At 40.4% G+C, this 22,103-nt stretch overlaps 1 protein-coding gene across 4 annotated transcripts in view; it reads left to right on the top strand.

The window, feature by feature from the left end:
• Positions 1-3,428: 3,428 nt before the first annotated feature.
• LIN9 (lin-9 DREAM MuvB core complex component) overlaps positions 3,429-22,103 on the top strand; it is a 41,147-nt gene continuing 22,472 nt past the window's right edge. Inside the window, exons 1-6 of one of the 4 annotated variants that reach the window (XM_075042523.1) lie at positions 3,466-3,536; positions 9,546-9,621; positions 13,151-13,183; positions 14,279-14,373; positions 18,143-18,247; positions 20,185-20,318. In XM_075042523.1, coding sequence (XP_074898624.1) covers positions 14,371-14,373; positions 18,143-18,247; positions 20,185-20,318 — 242 coding nt within the window. In that variant the 5' untranslated portion in view covers positions 3,466-3,536; positions 9,546-9,621; positions 13,151-13,183; positions 14,279-14,370. Of the gene's footprint in view, positions 3,537-9,545; positions 9,622-13,150; positions 13,184-14,278; positions 14,374-18,142; positions 18,248-20,184; positions 20,319-22,103 lie in introns of all 4 variants that reach the window. The other 3 variants (XM_075042521.1, XM_075042524.1, XM_075042522.1) reach the window with 3 other exon arrangements.

Raw genomic sequence — 22,103 nt, forward strand, 5'->3', positions numbered from 1 at the left:
CTGACCAAGAGCTTGTGTGTACTTTTATTTTCAAATAAATGCCAGGCTACTTCTCCAGAAATTATCATTTTGGAGATGCAGTGGCACCTATGAGAAGAAGTGCAGATGTAGGTCCCAGTCAAGATGACTTGCTGGTTTTCATTCATTCCAGTGTGAAAGTAGCATGTGAGCCAGTGGGCTTTGGGGGTCACTTTCACAGAAAGTGAGATACTCGAGTACAGTCTGAAGGTGAGAAGAAGGAATGGCTTCCCAACAACTCAAAGGGGAAACTACTGCTGCTCCCGCCCCCTTGTAACAAATTCTAATTTCATAATGTATTAATGCAGCAGGACTCAGACTTCACAAGAACATCAGTGACAGAAGAGCACACTCTTCTGCCAGCTGCCTGTGCTTTTCTTCCTGCTACCAGTGCCTGCCTAGGGGAGGTGAGAAAATGACACCCTAGCCGTCTCCTGTCCCCAGGATGTACCACTACCTGCACTGTGCTGCCACTACTCTGAATGCATTGATTAGTAGGTGGTGTAACCCATGTCTTAATATCATCTGCAGTAATTAAGGCGAAATGGGAGCATGGGAGTGCTTTCTGCAGCGTTTTGGCGCACACCGTTAAGAGCGGTTGCCTAACATGACCCTCTGGGAAAGCGAATGGCATGAGTGAAGCCAGTTTAAAGATCTCCCTCCATCTGTGCAAGGCAGGTGAGTCAGCAGTACCTAATGGCAGGTTGTTAGCAATGATGTTCTCGGTCACCATGCCTGTCTATCAGAATAATTGTGTCATTTCCCCATCACCCAAGTGTAAACCGCAAATTTGCCAGAATAGTAAAAGGATGCACTGAAAGCATTGTGTGTTTGTCTGCATACAGTCAAATGGCACTGGCTGTGTCAAACACCGCTTTGTCAAACAGGGTTGCATTTGTGTGACTTGGAAACGGCATGCACAGGAGAAATGAAGAACCAGAATATAGGGATGCTGCAGCATTCATAAAAGGCCAAGATGTAAAAAGTCTTTTATGGTAGGAATCCTCATAATACAGTGTTGATCGTTACCCTTTCAGCACAGTGAATGGTAATAGCTTCTGCTAAATATTTTTCAAATGCAGCAGTTGGAATGAAATGAAGGAATACCCAGCATCATGCTGTTGGGAGATGAATTCTGCCTTCTGACCTGGTAATTTTTAAGATGATCGGCAGGAGGTGTTGGGGGTGGGGGGAAATTTAGCTCTTTCATCTGTTTTCTAGTTTTATCACAATGTACGAAGAAGCCCTGAAAGGCCTTGGGGATTTTTTCGTTTCTTTTTTTCCTCTTTCCTTTCCCTTCTAGAAATTCAGGCTCTGAGGACTGTTGCAAAATGCGATTGTGTTGTAGAAGTTTTTTCTTGGCTCCCCTGAAAATCCCTTCCTTGGGTGAAAGGTCTAGCATCAGGGTGGTGCTGGGCAACCGCTGCTTTCAGCACAGCGAGACCTGATGACCAGGTTTACAAAGCACAGGAGTAGAAATCTCGCTGGTGGTCAGCGTCTTCTGTCAACTGTGGAAGTCTCAGTGTCGCCTCTCAGTTGAGCATTAACACACAACCCTTGGAACAAGGGGAGCCAAGCTGAAATACAGAAAGAGTAATGGTGTTAACACACTCTTGTTTACCTGAGCCTGGAAGGTCTGGTCCATGTCAGGCCTTTTGGGTGGTGGAGGTGTTTTATTAAAGGGGAAAATTGTACAGGGTTTAATGTGTAGTTTTTGCCTTTGAAAGAGCACAGATTACTATTTTGTTGCTTTTTGTTATTAGTTTATTTAGCGCATTATGCCTGTGCTGCTTTGCATCTCTCTGCTGTAGTTGCTTTGTTTTGTGCTGTGCAGTATGGAGAGTTCTTGCTGAACTGTCTTCAGCCCTTTGGGGGCTAAGGGGAAGGAAGGCTGTTTTAACAGCACTTCAGAATGACCTGGAAAAGGGGGTGGTAATGCCTGCTAGCCTTTGTCTTCTCTTTTACCTTTTTTTTTTTTTTTTTTTTTTTAAGCTGTGCTGCAATGTACATAGAAAGCCCTGGGGGAAATTTCTAAATGATTTTACTCAGTTTGTTTCTTCTCTTAGAAACTCACTTTTTTCCTCTTAAGCACAAGGGCAGCATTGATTTTTATTTTTATTTTTAAAAATTGTTTAATAGCATGACCTATATCCTGCCCCTCTCAACCCGCTACACTGCCTAGTCATCTGAGTTCATTAGCAAATTAAGAACACAAATTAAAAACTCTATTCCATGTCCCAAGGTATACATTTTCTGTGTTTTGCAGAATCTTTGGTTTCACCTAGATTGCATCTCTTTAAAAGCAAACAGGCATAGCATCCATTTTGCATTACACCATCATGCTGTTGGCAATAAATGCTTAAGATGCGACACTGACTTAGCCTTGACTGAGATATAATGTTAATTTATTTTGAGCTTCAATATGCATTTTCATATATATATATAAAATAAAAGGCATTTTGGTTGGTATAAGTAGCAGTAGGTACTGTTGTCAAAGCCCAGTGCATGTGAAGAGTCAGGTCCACAAGCACTTAAGGTGCTTGTGGTTTATGGTAATAGCTTTAAAATTCGCTGTGGCGCAGAGACCTAAGGGAACTAGGTAAGGAAACTCTCTATGCTGCTTGCAGAGAGCTTTCAGCTGTGATGGTTGGGGACTGCATTAGAGGGCAGACCAAGACAAGGAGTTTGTTAGGCAACAACTATCCGCTGTCAGTGGTTTGTTGGCTCTCTCCCTCGAGCTGGGTGAGAACAAGTGAGACCTTGACCTTCAGGCCTTGGCCTCCGTGAGCATTTCAGTCAACTCTTCACGCAGACCGTGGCTAAGGGGCCAGGGCTGATTATGCCGGGGCTTTTATGCTTATCAATTAGTCCTCCTGAAGTCTCACCTTCGCCATCATTTAGGTTAGGCACAGGACGGCTAACAGTGAAAAGCAGAGACAAGGAAAATAAGTACAGTTTAGCAAAAAATTATTATTTAATGAAGGAAGACGGATATAATACAGGGATTGTTTGAAGACACAAAGCTAGCACGGTGACGTTAGGGTGACCCTTTGGACCGAGTGACAGCCTCCCCCCTCCCCGAACCGCCCCTGGCCCGCTCTCCCTCATCCTGCCACCATCCAGGAGGCCGGCGGCGGGGACTGTACGGTTTCAGTCACAGACGGACGCCGTCCGTCCCCCCCCTCTCCCTCGCACCAAAGCGGACCGGGGCGCAGAGCCCCCTTCCCCTCCACGATCGCCCCGGCGGAGCGCGGGGTGACCAGCCGGCCCCCCGCCGCCCCTTCCCCTCAGCCCTCGGCTCCCTCAGGGCGGCGAACGCCCCTTCCCCGCCCCCGCCTCCGCCTTGCCCGCGCGCACGCGCCCGCCGCGCGCCTGGCCCGCCAGCGCCGTCCCCGCGCGGCAGCGCCGCCTCGCGCAAGGCCCCGTCTCCTCCCCCAGAATGCACCGCGCCAGGCAGCCTTTGAAAAAGCGGCGCGGCTCGTTCAAGATGGCGGAGCTCGATCAGCTGCCTGACGAGAGTGAGTAGCGACCCGTGCCCCCGCCGCCGCCGCCCTCACGGCACCGCCGCCCCCTCGCCCCCGCCTCCCTCCCCCGGCGGGACACCCGCGCCGCGCCCCGCCGCCGGCCCGCCTCCCTCCCTCTCGTCGTGGGCGCTGTGCGGGGCCGGAGCCCGAGCCTCCTCCCTGGCAACCGGGCCGGCCCGGCTCCCCCCCCCCCCTTCCACCCCCCCCCGCCGCCGTCGCCCCGCCGCCGCCGCCCCTCCCGGGCGAGGCCCCGGCCCAGCCGGTGGCGCGGGGAGGGCAGCGGGCGAGGAGCTCCCTGCCGAGGTTGCGACCCCCGTTGCCCTCGGGGGTGCTGGGGCTGGGCCCCCCGCTTCCGCGCCGCCCCGCCCCGCCGGGGTGAGGCGGCGGGGCCGGCCGGGCGTCACCTGCCGGGCGGGCGGGCCGGGTGCGGGGACCGGGAGCCGGGCGGGGAGGGGAGGGCGTGAGTGTGCGGGGCACACCTGACAGCCTGCCCTGCCTGCGGGGGTGAGGGCAGTGCGGGGGAAGGAGCGTCCTGCCCGGGGAAGGGGTGGGCAGCCCGGTGCTCCCGTCCCTTCTGTCGTCCGAGGGGGGCAGGAGGGCTTGGGTATACATAGCACCTGCTGTGTACTGCGTGAGCACCTCTGAAGGACTGGGGGGGGGGTTAGGGCAGGCACATTGCATCTAGGGGGCACTGATAAATGCAGAGGGAAGAGCTCAAACACCCTGTATTGTGTGTCAGTAGGTGAAAGCTAGTCGTATAGGAAGGCAGTATGGAAATATATGCTTACATACGTACAGACCTACACATCTACATAGGGTTTCTGCGGATGCCGTTTTCAGCGCACGTGAGGATTAGGTAAAAACTGAGGTATAGATGAAAAAGATACACATGTCGCCGAATATATGGATTCATGGGTGAGGTACTTGAGCGTTATAGAAGAGGAAATTATTCAACATAAAATGTGTCTATGTGCTGTCTTGCTAGGTCTTCTTAAAAACTGTAAGTACATGCCAAGCTAAAACTAGGGCATTTAGTAGTTCAGTGAACGTGCACACAACAGGGTAGACTTATATTTTTGGTGACACTGTTTTGTGCATCACCGTGCAAGTTCATGAACATACCAATTATTTCTATATCAGAAGATTCTCAGAGAGGCGACTCAGAGTTGAAATCTTGCTTCTGACTGCTCTGTGTGGGTCTTTGTTACAACTCCAACAATTGTCAGGAGAAAAATTGGTTAATATGCCTACACGGCCAGTGTCATTGTGTTAACTGAACAGACTTATGAAGGATCATCGTAAATTAAGGATAGAACTGACACTCTCAATTTGGTACAGTTCAGTCATGTACGCTGCACCACATTAGAGTCTGATTAATATAAGTCGTAGACCAACTGAGACAACTGTAATTAATAATTAGCAATGTTTTATTGCTTATTGAATCAACTTTCCCACTTCACTAGAATGGACAGTGTGTAAGTTACTGTTCCTCCCTTTGCCTTCCCCACCTTGCAGGGAAGGCGACACGTGTTAACGTAAAGTACGAAAAAGAAATTTTTCGTCTCTGCCACCTTTATGTTGCCTACAGTGGCATCAGGAAGATTTAACAGGTCTGTTACTTCACCTGTAACAGATACTAGGATAGAGTGTGTGTGATTCAGTTTCACTTAGGATTCTGCTATACTGCAGACCCTTGCCAGCAGTGTCATTGTTATGGTATCTGCTTGGCAGGTGAAGCACACACACAGTGTGTGTGTTTGTGAAGGAAATAGGCTTCTGCTGTGCTGACCTTGCCCCTAAGGTTTGTATTTACCCAAGTTTGGTGCAAGTAGGCGATGTTTTGGTTTTTCATCAAATAGGGAGCTTTGTGTTTTCTCTACTGTTGGTGAACTGCTAGAAACGCGAAAGTTTCAAAGAGTGTTTGCTTTGTGCTTCCATTCCTATTCTTTCCAATTTTGGTGAACTGGATGTTTTCAAATTACACCGTAACTGTTGCCACACATAGTTCTTTCATTTCCAGTCCTATACTTAAAATGAAGATGTAAACTTAGTCCTGACTGATTTAACACTGACTTCATGGAGCTTTCAGTCTGCAACTTAATTTGTAAGGGATAATAACAGTAAGCATTACAAAATTGTTTTTGGAATCTTCCATAGTGGTGTAAAAATAAGTTCCTAAAAAAGTTAGAATCGTTCATGACTAACAGACTTTCAGATTCATGTATCATCCCTATGAATTTTCTCCAGCGCAGTTTATAGTAAGGTAGTGGACCATAACTGAGTTTTCACATAAAAAGAATTATAAGTAAACACAGCATACTCGGTGACAAGAAAACTGAAATTTTGCAGTGTGGTAAGAGCTATGCAATTTCACTTTCAGATTGGAAATATGATTAAGTGGAGTTTGTCCCAGAGTATTCTGATAGCACCTACTTGCCCTCTGGCAAGTTCTGTAATGCAGCTGGGTGGTGAATATTCCTTAACCCAGGAGGGAGATGAATGTAATGCACATAGTTGTCTCTCATAATATGTGCTTAATTTTATCTGCTAAAGTTACTATTTCTCTAAAGTTACGTTCTTCTCTAAAGCTGACATTCTGTCCTTTTGAAAAGGATAAGGGAGTTCACACTGACAACCTAAAAAATGAAGGAAGATGGCAGTGCCTAAGTTTACATGCGTTTCTTGTAGTTGAGGCCTTTTCTTACTAGTGCTGCCAGGGCAGAGGGGTATAGTAACCTGGGATGGAGAAAAGTGCTGTGAAGAAAGAACAATTGTGTGGCAAATCCTCTAGCTGAAAAATTCCAGAATATTAGAGATGCAGATTGCAGAAGTACTTTCAATGCAAATAATTGGATTTGTATTTTGGAGACAAAATTTGTTTCTGTAGACTCTTGAGTTGGTGACAAGTGACTAATTTTAGTCAATGCATGTTTTTTCCCCCTCTAATCTCCTGGGAATTTTGCAGTGGAGGTAAATGGTGGGCAGTTTTACTGCTGCAAACCAGGTGGCTGTTTCTCTCTGTCTCAGAAGAGGAAAACAGTTGATTGCATTGGAGTGTACATAATGCTGGCCTGCCTCTTGCTACTAGTAATAGCAATCTTATTTGTGAATTACTCAGTTATAAAGTACGCACAGTAAAGCTGAGGTGAGACTTTGATAAAACAGACAACACGTGCAAATGTGACTAGAAGACTGTCCTAGTCACGGTAGAGGCAGAGCTTGGCAGACAACAGCATAGGCAAAGCTGTGTCTTGGTGCATTCTTTCGCACAAGTGAGTCTGAACAAGGAGGACACCTGGAATCAGCTCTGTAAAAGTGAGAGTGAGATGCCATTTTTGATAGAAGTGAAAGCATGCTTAGCTAACTAAATGATCATCAGTACGGGGTAGCTGCCAGGAGTAAACCACCGAGCTACTGCAGAGTGCAGTGTTTCTGTGTTCTATGTAGGCAAACACCAACAAGTGGCAGGTGAATCAGAGAAAGAAGCCAGACTGTAGTAGCGATGGGTGTCAAAGTGTTAGCCTTTTGCAGTACAAATACTGAAGACAGTAGTGTATTGCCGAATACCATACATTGGTAGACATCTCTGGTACTGTTTCTAGGGGCTTGTGTTTTAGGACAGGCAGAAGAAGGGAAGGACGACAAGAATCTTTCTGCATGGCCTTTTATCCCATGGATGGAGGCTGCAGCATAAGGGCGGCACTTCATACAGAAATCGTTGTCTTTACCCTCAGCACAACCTTATGCTGTGGTTCACAGGCATCCTGCCCCTGCATAGCCAGTTGCTGTGCTCTGACGCTTTCCTGGATAGCTGGAGGAGGGATGTGGCACACCTCTTGCTGCTTTTGTTTTCCGGTCCCAAGGGGCCTAGCACCACTGTGCTCTGGACATTTGAGGCAAAAAAATCAGCAGAACTATATGAGATCACAGCATTTGGGAGAAGGCCCAAGATTAGTTTTGTGGCTGCGAAATAGTACCCACAGCTAATAATTTGGGGATCGTTTGTGCTGCATACCTTTAAAATTGTATGTTACCATGGTATCGGCGTATTGTCCATCATGAGAATGCAGTGTTTCAAGAAGAGGGCTTTGGTATTGTCATTATCATCTGCACAAATCCTGTAAAAGGGTTCACATGGCTGAAGAACTGACTTCCAGTAGTTATGTTAGGATTTGAAAACATACAAATGTCAGTTTATTAGTGGGCTCATAACATGAGGGAAATAGATTCATGCTTGAAACAAAAAGTTATTGTTCATTTATTTATTTATTTATCTCTTCAACAAGGCCAAAGTTTATGGGGAGCTTAAAAGCTACCCAAAGCCACTTTTTCCTCTGATGCGTGCTTTTTACTTTCTAAGCTTTCCTGAACAAGCTATCCTTTTAGTGGCTAATCGTTTGAGATGCTTCCTCTGCTGAAACAACTTGTGCCATGCTTGTGTAGATGAATGATCTCTCAGAGGGTTAATGACTCAATCTATAATAAAAGCTCATGTTTTTCCCTTCTTCATGAGTTTCCTCTGTCACACCATTTTTAGTGTCAGTGATGTAGTTTAATTACATAGGTTTTTGAGGTAGTCATGCAACCAGTGTTAAAATAACTGCTCACCTGTGCAGAATTTAGACAAAAGACATGTAATGATCTGGAGAGGAAAGGTTTTACATTATGTAATTGTTTATCTGGATCCTAGAATTTTCTATATTGATTTAGATATGCCCCTTTGTGCCCACACATTAGTAAAATCAGTAGCTATGACACATCCCTGTGGTTACTTGTAACCTTTATTTTCAAAACTGTAATCAGCTGTTATGAATTCATTATAAAAAAATCTGAAAACACTTTCACAAATGTAGTGTGCTTGTCTGTGTTCTTGTTTAAATTTTAAGATCAACTGTTGAGAAGCTGTATTTCAACTGCTTTGCTTCTATGTTATTACTGAAAACACACATCATGGCATCCACAACTGCCCATATTGAATTGCAGTCATACTCCACCTCTTGTGTTCAGTTATGGTATTTTCAAATGAGGGGAGGCAATAGATGCTTGTTTTTAAACTTAAACCCAACTTTAATTTTTTGAAAAGGAGAAAAGCTTTTGTGCTTTTTTCCCATGCGTCAAAGCCTATCTCCAAATCAGAAATACTTTTTGGAGGGCGAGCTGTTGGAGTTCCTTTTTAAGTCTGTCCATAGTGCTTGTAGAGCAGTTAGAGGACGTTTTTTAGGTTCCCCTCATGGTAATCCTCTGTACGTGCTCCCTTGTGCTCAGAGGAGGAGGTTGGGGCTTGAGGAACGATTCCTGGCGGCCGCGGCCGTTCAGGACTCGGGGAGCTGTCCATCCGCCGGACCCCACACTGGCAGCTGCTGAAGCCGGTCGGGTTTCTAGCTAGCCTAGCGTGAAAACATCAGGGTCCTGATCGTGCTAGACTTGGCTGACTTGAGGTTATTTTAATGTTGTTAGTTTGTTTTTGTTTTTTTTTTTTAATTCGGCTTTACATGGATTTCCTGAAAATCACTTCTTGCAAGTATTATAAAACACGTATATACGCTCATTCCTGACTCTTAGTTACTAATGAGCTTCCTGTTATCATACTATTAAATGCTTCATAATCTAGCACAGTTATTTTTACTGCACTTCTGTGGTGCACATATTTTACAGATATTTTTTTTTTAGGGCCAGAAAAGGCCATTATAATCATCTTACATTCTTCATTAAGCATGCTGGGATACTTGTGTTTGGATTTTCTGTGCATCGATTCCATGCTTCCTTTTTAGCTGTAGTTTTCTCTTTAAAAATAGATGTAAACTTGGTTTAAAGATTTTTGAATGATAGGGAGCTCGACATGCCCTTTCTTAGTATAGTTACATAAAATCTGTTGAGCTTTGCTTTCATTGCTAACCTAAACTTATCCAATGTCTTTTTCTGATAAATAGATCTAGTTATGCCTTTCCTTGTAAAAAAAAAGGCTGCAGAGCTATTTACTGTCTGAATTATCTTCCTTTGTAGATACTTGTGATCAGTGCAGATCTTGACCTTCTTTGGGAAGAACAAGATTGGAGTGTCTTGACTTTCTCGCATTAAGGCATGTTTTTAGATCTTCAAATGTTTCTCCTAGCTCTGTTCTGAATCCTTTCCTAATTTTTCAAACTTAGTCAAGTGTGAACACTGTGTTCAAGTAATTAATTTACTAACAACATATGCAAAGCAATACTCAATATGATACTAAGACAAGACTAAGCCAATCGTACAGTTTGCACTGGAATAGTGTGCCAGTGTAGGGCTACTGAAAGCAGGCATTCTAATTCCTGAGACGCTGCTGTGGTGAGCTAGCTGTACTTCCTCCCTAGGTTGAGGTTTTTTTACTCTCAGTATTAAGAAAGTCACCTCCATGATCTTCTGAACCTGGAGGAGTTGGAAGTAGATTTTGGTTCTAATACCCTAAATGATGCATAGGCCTTATTTCTTCCTTTCCACCCATTTGTTTTTTAAGTGTTTGATGTTTGTAGAAATGAAATCTGTCATTGTCATAATAGGTATTTACATTCAAGCATGTGGGTATATTCTACTTGAATCTCTATGTTTGTAATTAAAATGCTGGTTAAAAAGACTGTCTATGATTATGTATTTGTTATTCAGGACAGGAGCATACAAAATTACTGGCATTTAATGTGAGGCTGGGATATTATAAATCTAATAATTATTTAAACTAAAACTTTGGATAGTTTTAATAAACTTCATCTATCCCAAATCACTTTACAATTTTTATAGTTTCTGAAATGCTTTTATCTGTATTAAATGTTGGTTGGTTTTTATTGTAACATATTATTGCTTAGAAGATCATCCTAGTTTCTGGTTTTGTGGCCCTAGTACTATGTACCAAACTAAATGGAAACTGCAGGGAGATGTACCGTATTCCTTGAAGTTTGGTGGTGTTGCAGATAGCCCCTAAATCAATACAGAAGAACTTGACAAGAAAACCCATGTATCATATTGTTGCATTTAAGGTAAAATTAAGCTTATGGACATCTCCATTGTCATTTTGATATCCTACATGCTTTAGTCTACAGAAGTGTTAGTGTTAATAATTTTCTGCAACTTGTTATTTAAAATAGTTTAGTTTAACTTTGAACTTGCCTAGATCAGGAATTTCTTATTTGAACACTTGTATTCCTAAATAAAGATGCCCTTTTCCAGTTACATTACTTTAGTTGCAGGTTAAGTGAAAACAAATGAGCAGCCTTATTCTAGCATGCATCTGTTGAAGATTAACTATCCCATGTTGAAAAGTCCCTGGCAACTAATGCTGTTTTGAGTGGTAATCTTATAAAGCTACAAGGTAGCGCGGTAACATTCTGCTGTCCATCACTTCTCTACCTGTTGTTTCTGATGCCAGTCATCTAATGCCCTGCTCTGCTGACCCATCATCAGTCTCACAGGTGAAGCATCTGAGTTTGATGGTTAGCAAAGGATCTCAGGCAATTCAGCTATGAGATTGACACCACCCCCCATATAAAGCTTTGCTGCCTCTTGCTGAGTTGTTTCGTTTCCATTGTTGACATACTCACCCTTGACTGAATTGATTGAACTTGATTCCTGTGAGCAAGATGATCAGAAAAAGAGGAAAATGATTGTATGTTCGGTCTTACAGATGAAGTGCCTGAGATCTTTCAGAATAGTGTTCCATTCTGAAAAGCCAGCATCTCCTCCATTTGACAGTCATGATGACACTGCTTCTGCCTCTCCATCACCAAGGACGTGTACTTTCCCATGTTCTTAAACTGTTTGTACTTATTAATGCCTGCACACATTTCCCACCATCCCTTATGTAAATTTGGGGGGGACACTAGTACTTCACTGTTCTTACTGTTAGTGTTCAGGACTGCATTCGTGGTTGACAGCAGGGTACCTGTGCATTTATGCAAGCATGGTGTACAGTATCTGATTATTAGTACTAAACTAAAAAAAAAAAAAAAAAAGGCTTTAATCCTGTGATACCTTTAACATACAGCTTAGTTACAAGAGCTGAATTTGCTGTGAATCTAATCATCATAGAAGCATGTTCCTGTACCAGTCACTGTTAGGTCTCCAACCCAACAAAGGTGATATATCGGAAAAGAAATGTGCAAGAAGGGCACCAGTATAGCCCAGGTTTGTCGCCTTGTTTTTGACATCTAATCCCATATGTGTTACCTGTTGTAGATTTGAACAGCTCGGGAGATACTGGGCTGGAGGCCCTCTAAACCACCAGTGAGTCAAAATAGTTCCATTTCATATCTTAAACTTTTTCTTTTTTTTTTTTTTTTTAGTTTTTTTTAAAAAGAATAGAAACTTTTTTTCCTTTTTTTATTGAACTTTTTTTAACACGTGGCATAATAAGATGGCAGCAAACAATAGTATGATGAAAAAATAAGGAATGTAGGGGGTTTTTTGCCATTGCTGCACCTGTATTCTTTTCAACAGTCCACCCCAGACCAAAATGCTCTGTTCTCCTGGAAGGGGACAATAATTCATTTTTTGGCACTGTGATATTCCCTGGAATGTACCCTCTTAGAGGCAAGGATCTCTGGCACTGTGAAGTTAGTGGGGTTAGGACCTAGATACAGGGCAGCCACAAGAAAAGGAATTTCTAGACCTTTGGAGTCAGAAATGTTCTTGGAACAGCTGTTCCAGAGAGAAGCTGAAGAAGAGTGTGGGGAAGGTGAGAGGGAGAAGATCATGCAACGCAAGAAGGAGTGGTTGCAACACTGGAACGTAACTGGAAAGATAAAATTGATTTGAGAGAAAAGCATGAATGTGTGGAAGCATTGTCATGCAGAAGTATCTTTCCCCTCTGCTAATGTAGTTGCTTCAAACAGCTCGATTCTTAGAGAGATATTTGAAAATTTCGGAGCTTGAAGGCTGTAGTCAGGCCCAGTTTTGTCCTTCCTGACCTGGAAGCGCTGCAGAGGTCCTACAGATGCAGTGGAAGGGGAGCAGTGAAATTTTGATGGATGTGCTACACAGTTTGAACAGTTCAAGCAAACTAAGGGTCCCATCTGCATTTATAGTATCTGAATCTGCTGCCTTTCCAAGTAAAGAGGTTTCACCAGGGGGTAACTAACTGTCCATCTTCCTACTTAGAGAACCAAGCTTAGAGAGCATAAACTACTGCTTTCACAGAAATTTTTGGCGTTGAAGAATTTTGAATTGGTAGAAATAATTTTTTAAATTAAAAAAAAAGAAGCGTTCATTACAGTTTCCTTGTCAGTTGTGTAATATATTTGCAACTACATCAAACAAGCAGCCGCATGGAAGTATGTAGTTTGGACATAAAGCTTGTTCAGAATTTGCTGTGCTAAACAAAAGTGCTTGGCATCTGAAGCTGTTTTGTAGATGTGAAACTAAAGGAAAAAACAAAACATGAATATGCTTTCAAGATTTATTGGGTAATAAACATATAATGCTATACTTGGTGCCATGAAGGGTGCACTGGGTTCACTCACTCAGCTGTGAAAGATTTAATATTAAATTCCACGTTCTGCCTAAGAATTAATTAAGAATTAGTAGATTCTGCATAGGTTGTATGGTTTGAAATAACTTATGATTTATGTGGACTTTTTGATGTATTGCAGGTTCTTCAGCAAAAGCACTTGTGAGCTTGAAAGGTAAGAAATTAATGTGTTATTTACTTGTACCCAATCTGACTTTAAGGTGTACTTAGTTTCTGGCTTCAAAAAGTTCAAGAAAATAACACCTGTAGGAACATTCTAAAGGCGTCTGGGATGCTCTTGTGACCGTTAGCTAAATATGTTCCTACAAACACCAAAGAAGGTTTTTTGTTGAAATATGGGGTTTATTGTGGATATTTGTTACTTCTGTAGACTAATGTTCCTTGGTGGTTGAAACTACGTATGTGGTGGTGTATTTAGACACTGCTCTTCTGGGTGAAATTCCTGAAATGTGTTTTTTCTTCCTAAGTACTGTCTAGGCATCAGGTTTGATGAGAAGATTGAGGTAATCTTTCCTCTTTTGAGGATGAGATAGGAGAAGGATTCTTAGTGAGACCTGTACATTAGGAAGGAATTTCACAGTCTTGTTGTGTTTTCTGTCAGCAAGTTGTGGGCTAAATCAAAAATGTGTTTCTTCTATCTTCTTTGAAATTGTCTTCATGAACAGTCATACAAATCTTGAATACTTATAATCTGCCCAACAACAAAAGTTTCTTTATATATTACAAGGCTTCTATTATGCAAGGAAGAAGGCATGGTCTGTTGAATATGTTGTAACTATTAGATGTTTGTTTCAATAAAATTTGATTTACTTGTTGGTGTGCACCCACTTAATCATTTTTTAGAACCAGAAGGTGGCTAGGTCTTGTCAAGCTTTACCTTCTCCAGGTTTCAGTTACAGCCACAGTACAGCTGTCTACGTGTGTGTCAACCCAGCAGTGGAAGTAACTGACTCCAGCAAAGGAGGTATCAAGAAATCTAAATATTGTCAGGAGTAAAAAGTGTTTTGTTCATGTTTCTCCTTGTACTGAAAATGTTTTTCAATTATTTTTTTAATTAGTGTTCAGAACAATTTAATAAAAATATTGAAATCTAAAATTAATTTGTAGGTGAATCCAAAGAAGCTGTTGCAAGTAACAAAAATATATTAGTAGTTGATGATGTTATACTAGCTTTTGGATAGTAGTTATGTTAAAACATACATACATATATATATATATGTATATTAATGACGTGATTTCTTCACAACAGAGGGAAGTTTATCCAGTTCGTGGAATGAAAAGTATAATTCTCTGCAGAAAACACCCCTTTGGAAAAGCAAGAATGCTGGTTCTGCAGTGGAAATGGTAAGAAGCAATAAAAAGACAACTTCAGGATTGGTAAAATACCATAAAGTGAATCAAATTTAAGGATCAAAAAATTTGGCTGAGTTTTATAGTTTCATAATTTCAAAATGTTAAACTATGCCCTTCACAAGCAGTCTGCACAGTCTGAATATGAGATGAAAACATATTTTATAAATGAATAGTCAAACAAATTAAATTGTTGACCTTGTTCAAGGTAGCTCGTAATCATTTTCTCTCTTTTTTGTAAAGCAAGTGCTGTGTGAAATGTTTGTACTGTATCTACCACCTTGAACTTAGGAATTGCCATTTCGGATCAACCATTTGTTTTATCTCATGAAGTATCTCACTTCTAATTATGGCTCAGAACTGATGCATAAAGAAAAGGAAGGGAAAATGTTATAATGCACTTCCACCATTGTGCCTTCTGGGGGGCAGATTTTATTAAAATTAAAGGAATGTCAGTGAAATGTCATGTAGTATTCTGCCCTTACCTTAAAGAACAACCTTGGGGTGGGGGAATGAAAGGTAGTGAGCCTGCAGCCTCCAAGGGCATGTGTCTGGTGTTTGGGTTGACCATTTCCCTCTCTCTTTTTTAAATACTCCATTGTTTCTTTCCCCGTCGTGTCACATTCAAGCTTTTCTTGACTATTCTTAACCTCCTCTACCTTACTGAATTATGTGATTTTGGTTTGGTTTTGCCACCAGCTATATTACACCCAGTGCCTTGTTTGTCTACGTCAGTAATACTGTGTGCTCTTTTTACTACACGCTGAAGAGTATATGAAATACTGTCTCAATTGCTAGGCAGATCTTTCTCCCATACTCTTCTGGTGCTGCCTTCTACAGTAATTGTGACCAACTTACCAACTAACACCTGTTTTTTGTTCAAATCATTACTTTTTGTGAACTGTTTCCCTTCCAATAAATGAACATTATGTTTGAAAACTGTTACACTTCCCTGCTCTGCACATAATCAAAATATCTGAGTGGCATCCAGTAGTGCATTAAGAAATGTGACTAACATCTGTCATATGTGGCTCATTGTGTGATCCTTCTCCCTGTAGAGAGAAACTTACACAGAGAAGGTTTTTATTTTGGTAGGATTCACTCAGATATATATACACATGTTGCTATGTGTTTATGCTAGAGAACATAAGGTCTACAAAATGCAGTTCCAGACAGTGACCAGAACTTTGTGATGGCCCTTAGTTCCTGCAGGAGTTCATGTCACAGCTTTCAGCTGTTCTCAGGAATGCTCATCTTCTCACAGAAACAAGCCTTACTGGTAACTTAGAAGATCGCATGTGCTAAAGAACCAAAGTCAATAGCCATAACGTTTGTACAAAAACTTTGTCAATCTGTAGGTATGCTGGCTGTAGGTATTAAAAATAAGCAGTGAAACTTTGAATATAGCTTAGTATTCTGTAGAAACCTGGGAGAAAGATCAGAGGACAGCCCAATGTGTTAACAGTGGGCCCATGTTGCTGAGATGTGATGTAGTCTTCTGTACTAGTTCGAGTTCCCTGAACACTGGAAGTTTTGCAGATATGTTGTACTGTTGGTTGAAAAATCTTTCCAAAAATGCCTGACCTACTTAGCTAACGTGGATGATACCTCTTTGTGACGCTTGTTATTTTATTCTCGTGTGAGGCACTGGCAATCCAGACTGATGAAACACTCTTATTTTGGATAGGTCCTTGGAATAGAATTTGGCAGCTTCTGTTGAGCATTGTAAAACAGTTCTCTTGATATGGATCATAGCCTTAGCATAAGGTTGAAGGAACTCTTAAGTTTTGTCTAGATTGTTTTAGCATTTGTGTTCCTGTGTTGGCACATGCTTTCATGTGGTATGGTGTCATAAAATCAAGAAGAATTATATAGACATTTGGGAGAAAAATTTTGTCCTGGAACCAGCATCTCAAATATGAAGTCTAAAATATAATTGCAAATATTCAAAGGAACCTGGCTCTTCGTCCTGTGGGCAGAATGCTGTGATTACAAAGTCCTGGACTTCTGCAATGTAAGAGTTTTTATTGTTGGAACAGGATTGTGGGTTTGTTTTCTTGCCCAAAAGTTAGAATAGTTCTGACCTTTCTTTTTTAAGGTGATGGTTTGTCAAGGACAGCAGAGATGTTATAAAGAACGTAAAGACATTGTAATTGAAATTCAAGATTGTTCTTAAGGTTTAGTGAATTGGAAGATGTGAAGAAAAGAACTCAGTGGATCTAGGTGAAGAGAGAAAAACAACATCCATAACAATACAATAAACTAATTACTATGTTATTATGATGTGGGCACCATTTGGTTACCTTGCCAATATGTAGTTCCTCTGTTCAGTGTGTGTCTCTTTCCTGGTTTGTAACATCTACAAGGAATGGATGTTTTCTTCTGTGTGCTGAATGTGCTTAGGTGTCTAGCACGTACAGGGCACTACTGTTACTTAAATACACTTGTGTAGTTACATTTATAAAATATATATAATTTAGAGTAAGAAAGGCACGTTTCCCTGGGAAAGCTCCAGCTGTTCTCATGGCATGGGATAGACAGGGGTTTTTTTGCTACCACTGATTAATTTAATCAGTCACAATTATTAAATGTCTTTCTTAAGTGTAAATGCTTATTAGTGAAGTTTTATTTCACTATTTGTTGATTTATTTTGTTTCTGACTCCTATTAAGGTCTTATCTTTGTCATCAGTATTCTTCACATTGTGAGTGTTATAGATTTCATACCAGTATCAGTTTGTAGCACTTTCACCATCTATACTGAAAGAAGTGAAATCTGCATTTGTTCTGCCTTTACTCATCCCTTTTGTAAATAGTTTGAAGCACAAGGAATGCTACAGGGTGCAGTCTTGGGGGTCTGCAAAGGAGACACATTTCAGTTGTGGCTGGCTCCTGTGCTGGGCCACAAAGTCTTCATGGAAGGAAAAGCTGCTTGCTTTCAGCACTAGCAGCCTGTCATAGGTTACTCTTTTGTCCTCATTGAAAGCACAAGTTTTTTGTCATAGGGTAAAGTGTTGAGGAATATCTCAATGGTAGTAATTTTTTCATGACACGTATTTGCAATGTGGTTTCTTGTTTTCAATCAGCCTCTAATTCTCTTTGAGCTATAACATCTTAGCACACAAGTAAATTTTAGTTAGCATAAACTCTAAATTCTTCTCTTTTGATATTTTTACATAATTTATTCAAGCTTTAGTTTCTTCAGACTTCAGCTTCCAAGCATTTTGCAGTGTAGGCACTTTCGATGAGTTAAACAACAAACCCACAACACTTTTAGACTCATAAGAAGTCCTTGCAAAAAAATTATATCCAGCTAATGTTTTTACTGAGAACACACCAAAACAAATACGCTGTTTGAATAAACGTTTTTTTTGACCCAAAATTCAGAACAAACTGTTTAACAGATGTGCTTATAAGCAAAGCAATGACTATTTTAAGCTTAGATACACAAGTGTTTAGACACCTAACTCCTCTGGAAACAAGTGGGAGTTAAGTTCTAAATACTTCCGTGGAACTGGGCCAGCAGTATAGTAATGGGTTATAGTTAGCATTGGAAAGCCTGGAATCTTAAATTCCTTCTTCTCTTCTCTCAGCCCTTAGACCTCTAACTGCTAGGAGGCACTATTTATTGTGTACCATGTGCCTTAAAACTAATAGGTGGCAAGAGAAAAGACATTCCATTTCTCTCACTGTGAATTCTGTGCATGAACAGAGAAATCAAAATATTTTTTTCTTGTCATTCATTCTTAATTTTGATACATGCAGCCCTTCAGAAATTCAAAACGGAGTCGACTCTTCTGTGAAGAAGATGACAGACAAATAAACACAAGGTCACCCAAAAGAAATCAGAAGGTTGCGATGGTTCCACAGGTACCTACATGTATGCAGATATTTTTACCAAAAAGGGGAACAAGCCTATCTGTGTTAGTTGAAAATTAGAATACATTTGCTTTTCAAGTTGCATTATCAGTTTATGAATATTCTTGTGAGGAAAGCTGTTGCTAGGAGTAAGCCACAAGTCAAAACAGATCTATATTTTTCTTCCTCACAGCTGGGTTCCTCACTTTGTTTATGGGAGTACCTGTTCTTTTTGATCCTGGACATAAGCATACAGAGTTAGAAAGGATTCCAGCCTAGTTGCCCATCTTGCTTCCGCAAACAATCGTGTCCTGTAGTCTGCATAAATTTATTCAGTTTCAGTTAAAAACTGACTAGGTTTCTTGCACTGAGTACATCATTTAGAAGGCTGCTGTAGAACTTAATGTATTCCAACATTTAGGAACTTGCTCTAGATTTGTAGCCTAAATGTATTCATGGCCATCTATACCTTCTTGATCCTGTAATGATAATATCCTCCAATTCAAACAGCTTGTTTTTCTACTCCTCCACTTGACTGTCTACTCCTTGATATAGCATGAAAGAGCAGCTATAATTTCTCTCAGCCTTTATTTGCTATGTTAGACAGGGCAACATCTCTTAGTCTCAAAGAATTGGCTCTCTAGTACCTTTGTCATCCAAATCACTTTTCTGTACCGTCACCTTATGAGCCTGAATTTCCCACACTGAAAAAGTACTATTTGAATACTGGTCTTACTTGCCATCTGAACTGTACTGTGCAGCGCTGAATGGGGAAGACTTTGCAGTTGCCATTTTGCTGGGTCGATTTTGTTGGAGATGAGGACCATGACATTTATCTCTATTCATTACCATGATTTCTTAACAGTAGAAAAGCCTGGATAATGTTGTAAGCCCAGTTGGTTTGTACTTAAATGTCTGGTTCAGGAGGTGAAGTGTTTGCTAGATAAACCTTTGTGAGGGACTGCAGCTGCTGTAGCTCACAGATCTTGCTGTCCTGCTAGGCTTTGTTTCCTAGAGTTCCAGTGGGAGAAAGGGGACCTGTATCCAGAAGGTAGTGGTTAAGTGCAGCAGGAGCCAGCAAGGTGCCTACTTTATGCTTTATCCTGTTATTGCTGGTACTAAAGGTCAAAATACTTTTGAGCATTTGGGGAAGGATAACAACTGATTATGGCATCAGGACCCAGTTAAACTAATATTCTCAAAAAGCTGTTATTTTTTGCAAATAAGTTTTTCTTTCTGTCAGTTAAGACAGTCATCCCTGGAACAAAATTACGGAATTATTTTTCTACGGTCTTGTTTAAATTCAGGTCTATGTATTATGCATGCAATCTAAGACAGTGTATTTTCTGCAATTTATAAAATAGCTTTCAAATGTAGTTAAAACTTGATTGCTTATGTCCATGCTAGCTTCTCTTCTCTTGCAGTTTTCTAAAAAGCAGACACTCTGCTCAAAGCTTTGGCTGTATTACGTTCCTGTGCTAGCTTCATTCTCAGTTTAAGAAGAGTTAGCAAGAGTAGAAGCACTAGTGTAAATGAGGCAGTTGGTGTTGCTGGATCTGAGCTGCAACATCACGTATGTTCACTTGAGACAGTGTTCAGTGGTGCCTCAAACTTTTGAAATCTGTGTGTACTTTAGTGCCATGCTATTGTTACCAATAATGTAGTTTCAGTGTTGGAAAATGTTTCTGTTAGAAGAGCTTTGTATAGAGATAATTTGTTGTATTGATCCTGCTAAAGTTTGCCATCTGTTATGTTTGATTGCATTGCTGATATAATGCAGTACAGATTGTTATAGATCTGCAACAAAAAAATTGTCATGAAACACTATGTGCGATTAAAATGTAACAATTTTTAATGTGCAAACTTTTATCAGGAAAATCTAGTTTAATTATTTGAATATTGAAGAATGTTAGACTGTCTTTAACTGTTTCCTTTATTTTACTACCTAGAAGTTTAATACAACAATGCCAACACCAGACAAGAAAGCATCACAGAAGATTGGTTTACGGCTTCGTAACCTGCTCAAACTTCCCAAAGCTCACAAGTGGTGCATATACGAATGGTTCTATTCAAATATAGATAAGTATGTTTGTTTTATATAATTATCTCTTATTACTATAGAAACAAGTCATTTTCTGAAATTGAGTTGCAAATTTCCATATATTGGTTAGATACTCCAAAGTTTATTCTTAAATTATTAGTTATTGAAAATTACTTCATTGTTTTGTTGGGTTTTTTTCTCTTTTTTATAATGAGCAACCTACTTGGGTAGTTCCTTGGGTAGTCTTCCTTTATGGAAATAATTTTCTTTTTATCACCTCTGCTTCTACCAGATACAAGATTTTATTCATAATGTTTTTAGCATGAAGTTATCAGAACATTTAGACTTTTTTGAACCCTTGGATCAGTGTTACACACGGGGGATAGGAAGGAGACTGCTTCTTCATAACATACTGCTTCCCTAAAAGGCATAAATGTTGATTTCATAAATTTCTTCCCCATCATCCTGTTTTTACTGTGATCACTAACAGAGCTCCGGGTTGTGACTATTCAGCTGTTGTCTAGATATCAGCATCCTTCTTGGATCTCCTAGACTGTTTCTGCAATTTGTGCTTCAGAGTCTTTGGCACTTGTTCTCTTAACACCACTAGCAAGGTGGTGTGAATAGTTTAAAAGAACTATTTTAGTTTAATCCCTAATAATGAAATACTAAAAATTCTAAAATGTAAAACTCTTTATTGATGAATGGAATCTTAAAATCTACACTGATTGACTAATAGATGAAACTCTAGTATTTAATATTCTAAAGAATGGTTTCAGAGTTAAAAAGCATTCTTTTCCAGAATTTATTCAAAACAAAATAATTACTGTTTTTCCTTCCTCTTTTAATCATGATGGCTGTGGCTGTTTTCTGTAACTGAGAAGGCAGTCATAGCAACAGAAAAATGTTTTAGGGTATGTTCATCACAAGTAGAAAAATTACATGTCCATTTTAGTTAGTTCTAAATTCATCATCTGTAGGATTTAATTCCTTTGAAAGAAGTAGACTTTACCTGCCCTTTTTTTTCTTTCTCTTTTTTTGGAAAAAAACCCCAAACAACAAAACAAAGAACCCAAACCCTACTTATTCCTAGTAGTAATTTAAAATGTGACATTTAAAATTATGATTTTTACAACAGTCCAAGAACTTTTAGTTTATTTTGAAATAATTGTCTGTGGAACTTTAGGTCTATCAGTAGACTAGAATTTGAGTTCAGCAGGTAATTCTGAAAACCTCTTTGATAGTTATCAATGTTTGTAATGCTAGTAACATATGATCATGTTAAGATCTTATAACGTAGTTTACTAAAAACTACATATCTTTAGAAGAAAAACTTTGATGTATGTTGTTTTGAGTGATATAATCTAGACTTAATGAGAAGCTTAAAAAAGTTTAAAGCATAGATCTGTCAACTAACAAAATATGGCTCACTGTACACGTCTCAAAATATTTGAATCTAATTGTCTCATCCAAAATTGAAATCATCACTTTAAATGCCATGTCTACTATAAGTTTTTGAAATATTTTAATCTCTACAACTATCATCTGTGGTTATTAGATTATTGAAACTGTTTCAGTTGGATTCTCGCTAAGCTGCTGCAGAGGACTGTTTTCTGTACAATCCCATTGGCTTCTGACACGCAGGGACTTCTAAAGAGCTACTTACTACTACAGTGATAATAGGCCCTCAGAACCAGATGCTGCTGTAGCTTGCTTACACCATTTCCCAGAGCTTCCAGTCTTGTGGATGCTGTGGGTTTACAGTTTGCCTGCTTAGGGACAAGTGATAGTAAAAACAATCAAATACAGATCCTCTTTCTCCAAAAA

Source organism: Buteo buteo, chromosome 12 (assembly GCF_964188355.1).
Source record: "Buteo buteo chromosome 12, bButBut1.hap1.1, whole genome shotgun sequence".
Classification (NCBI taxonomy): Eukaryota; Metazoa; Chordata; class Aves; order Accipitriformes; family Accipitridae; genus Buteo; species Buteo buteo.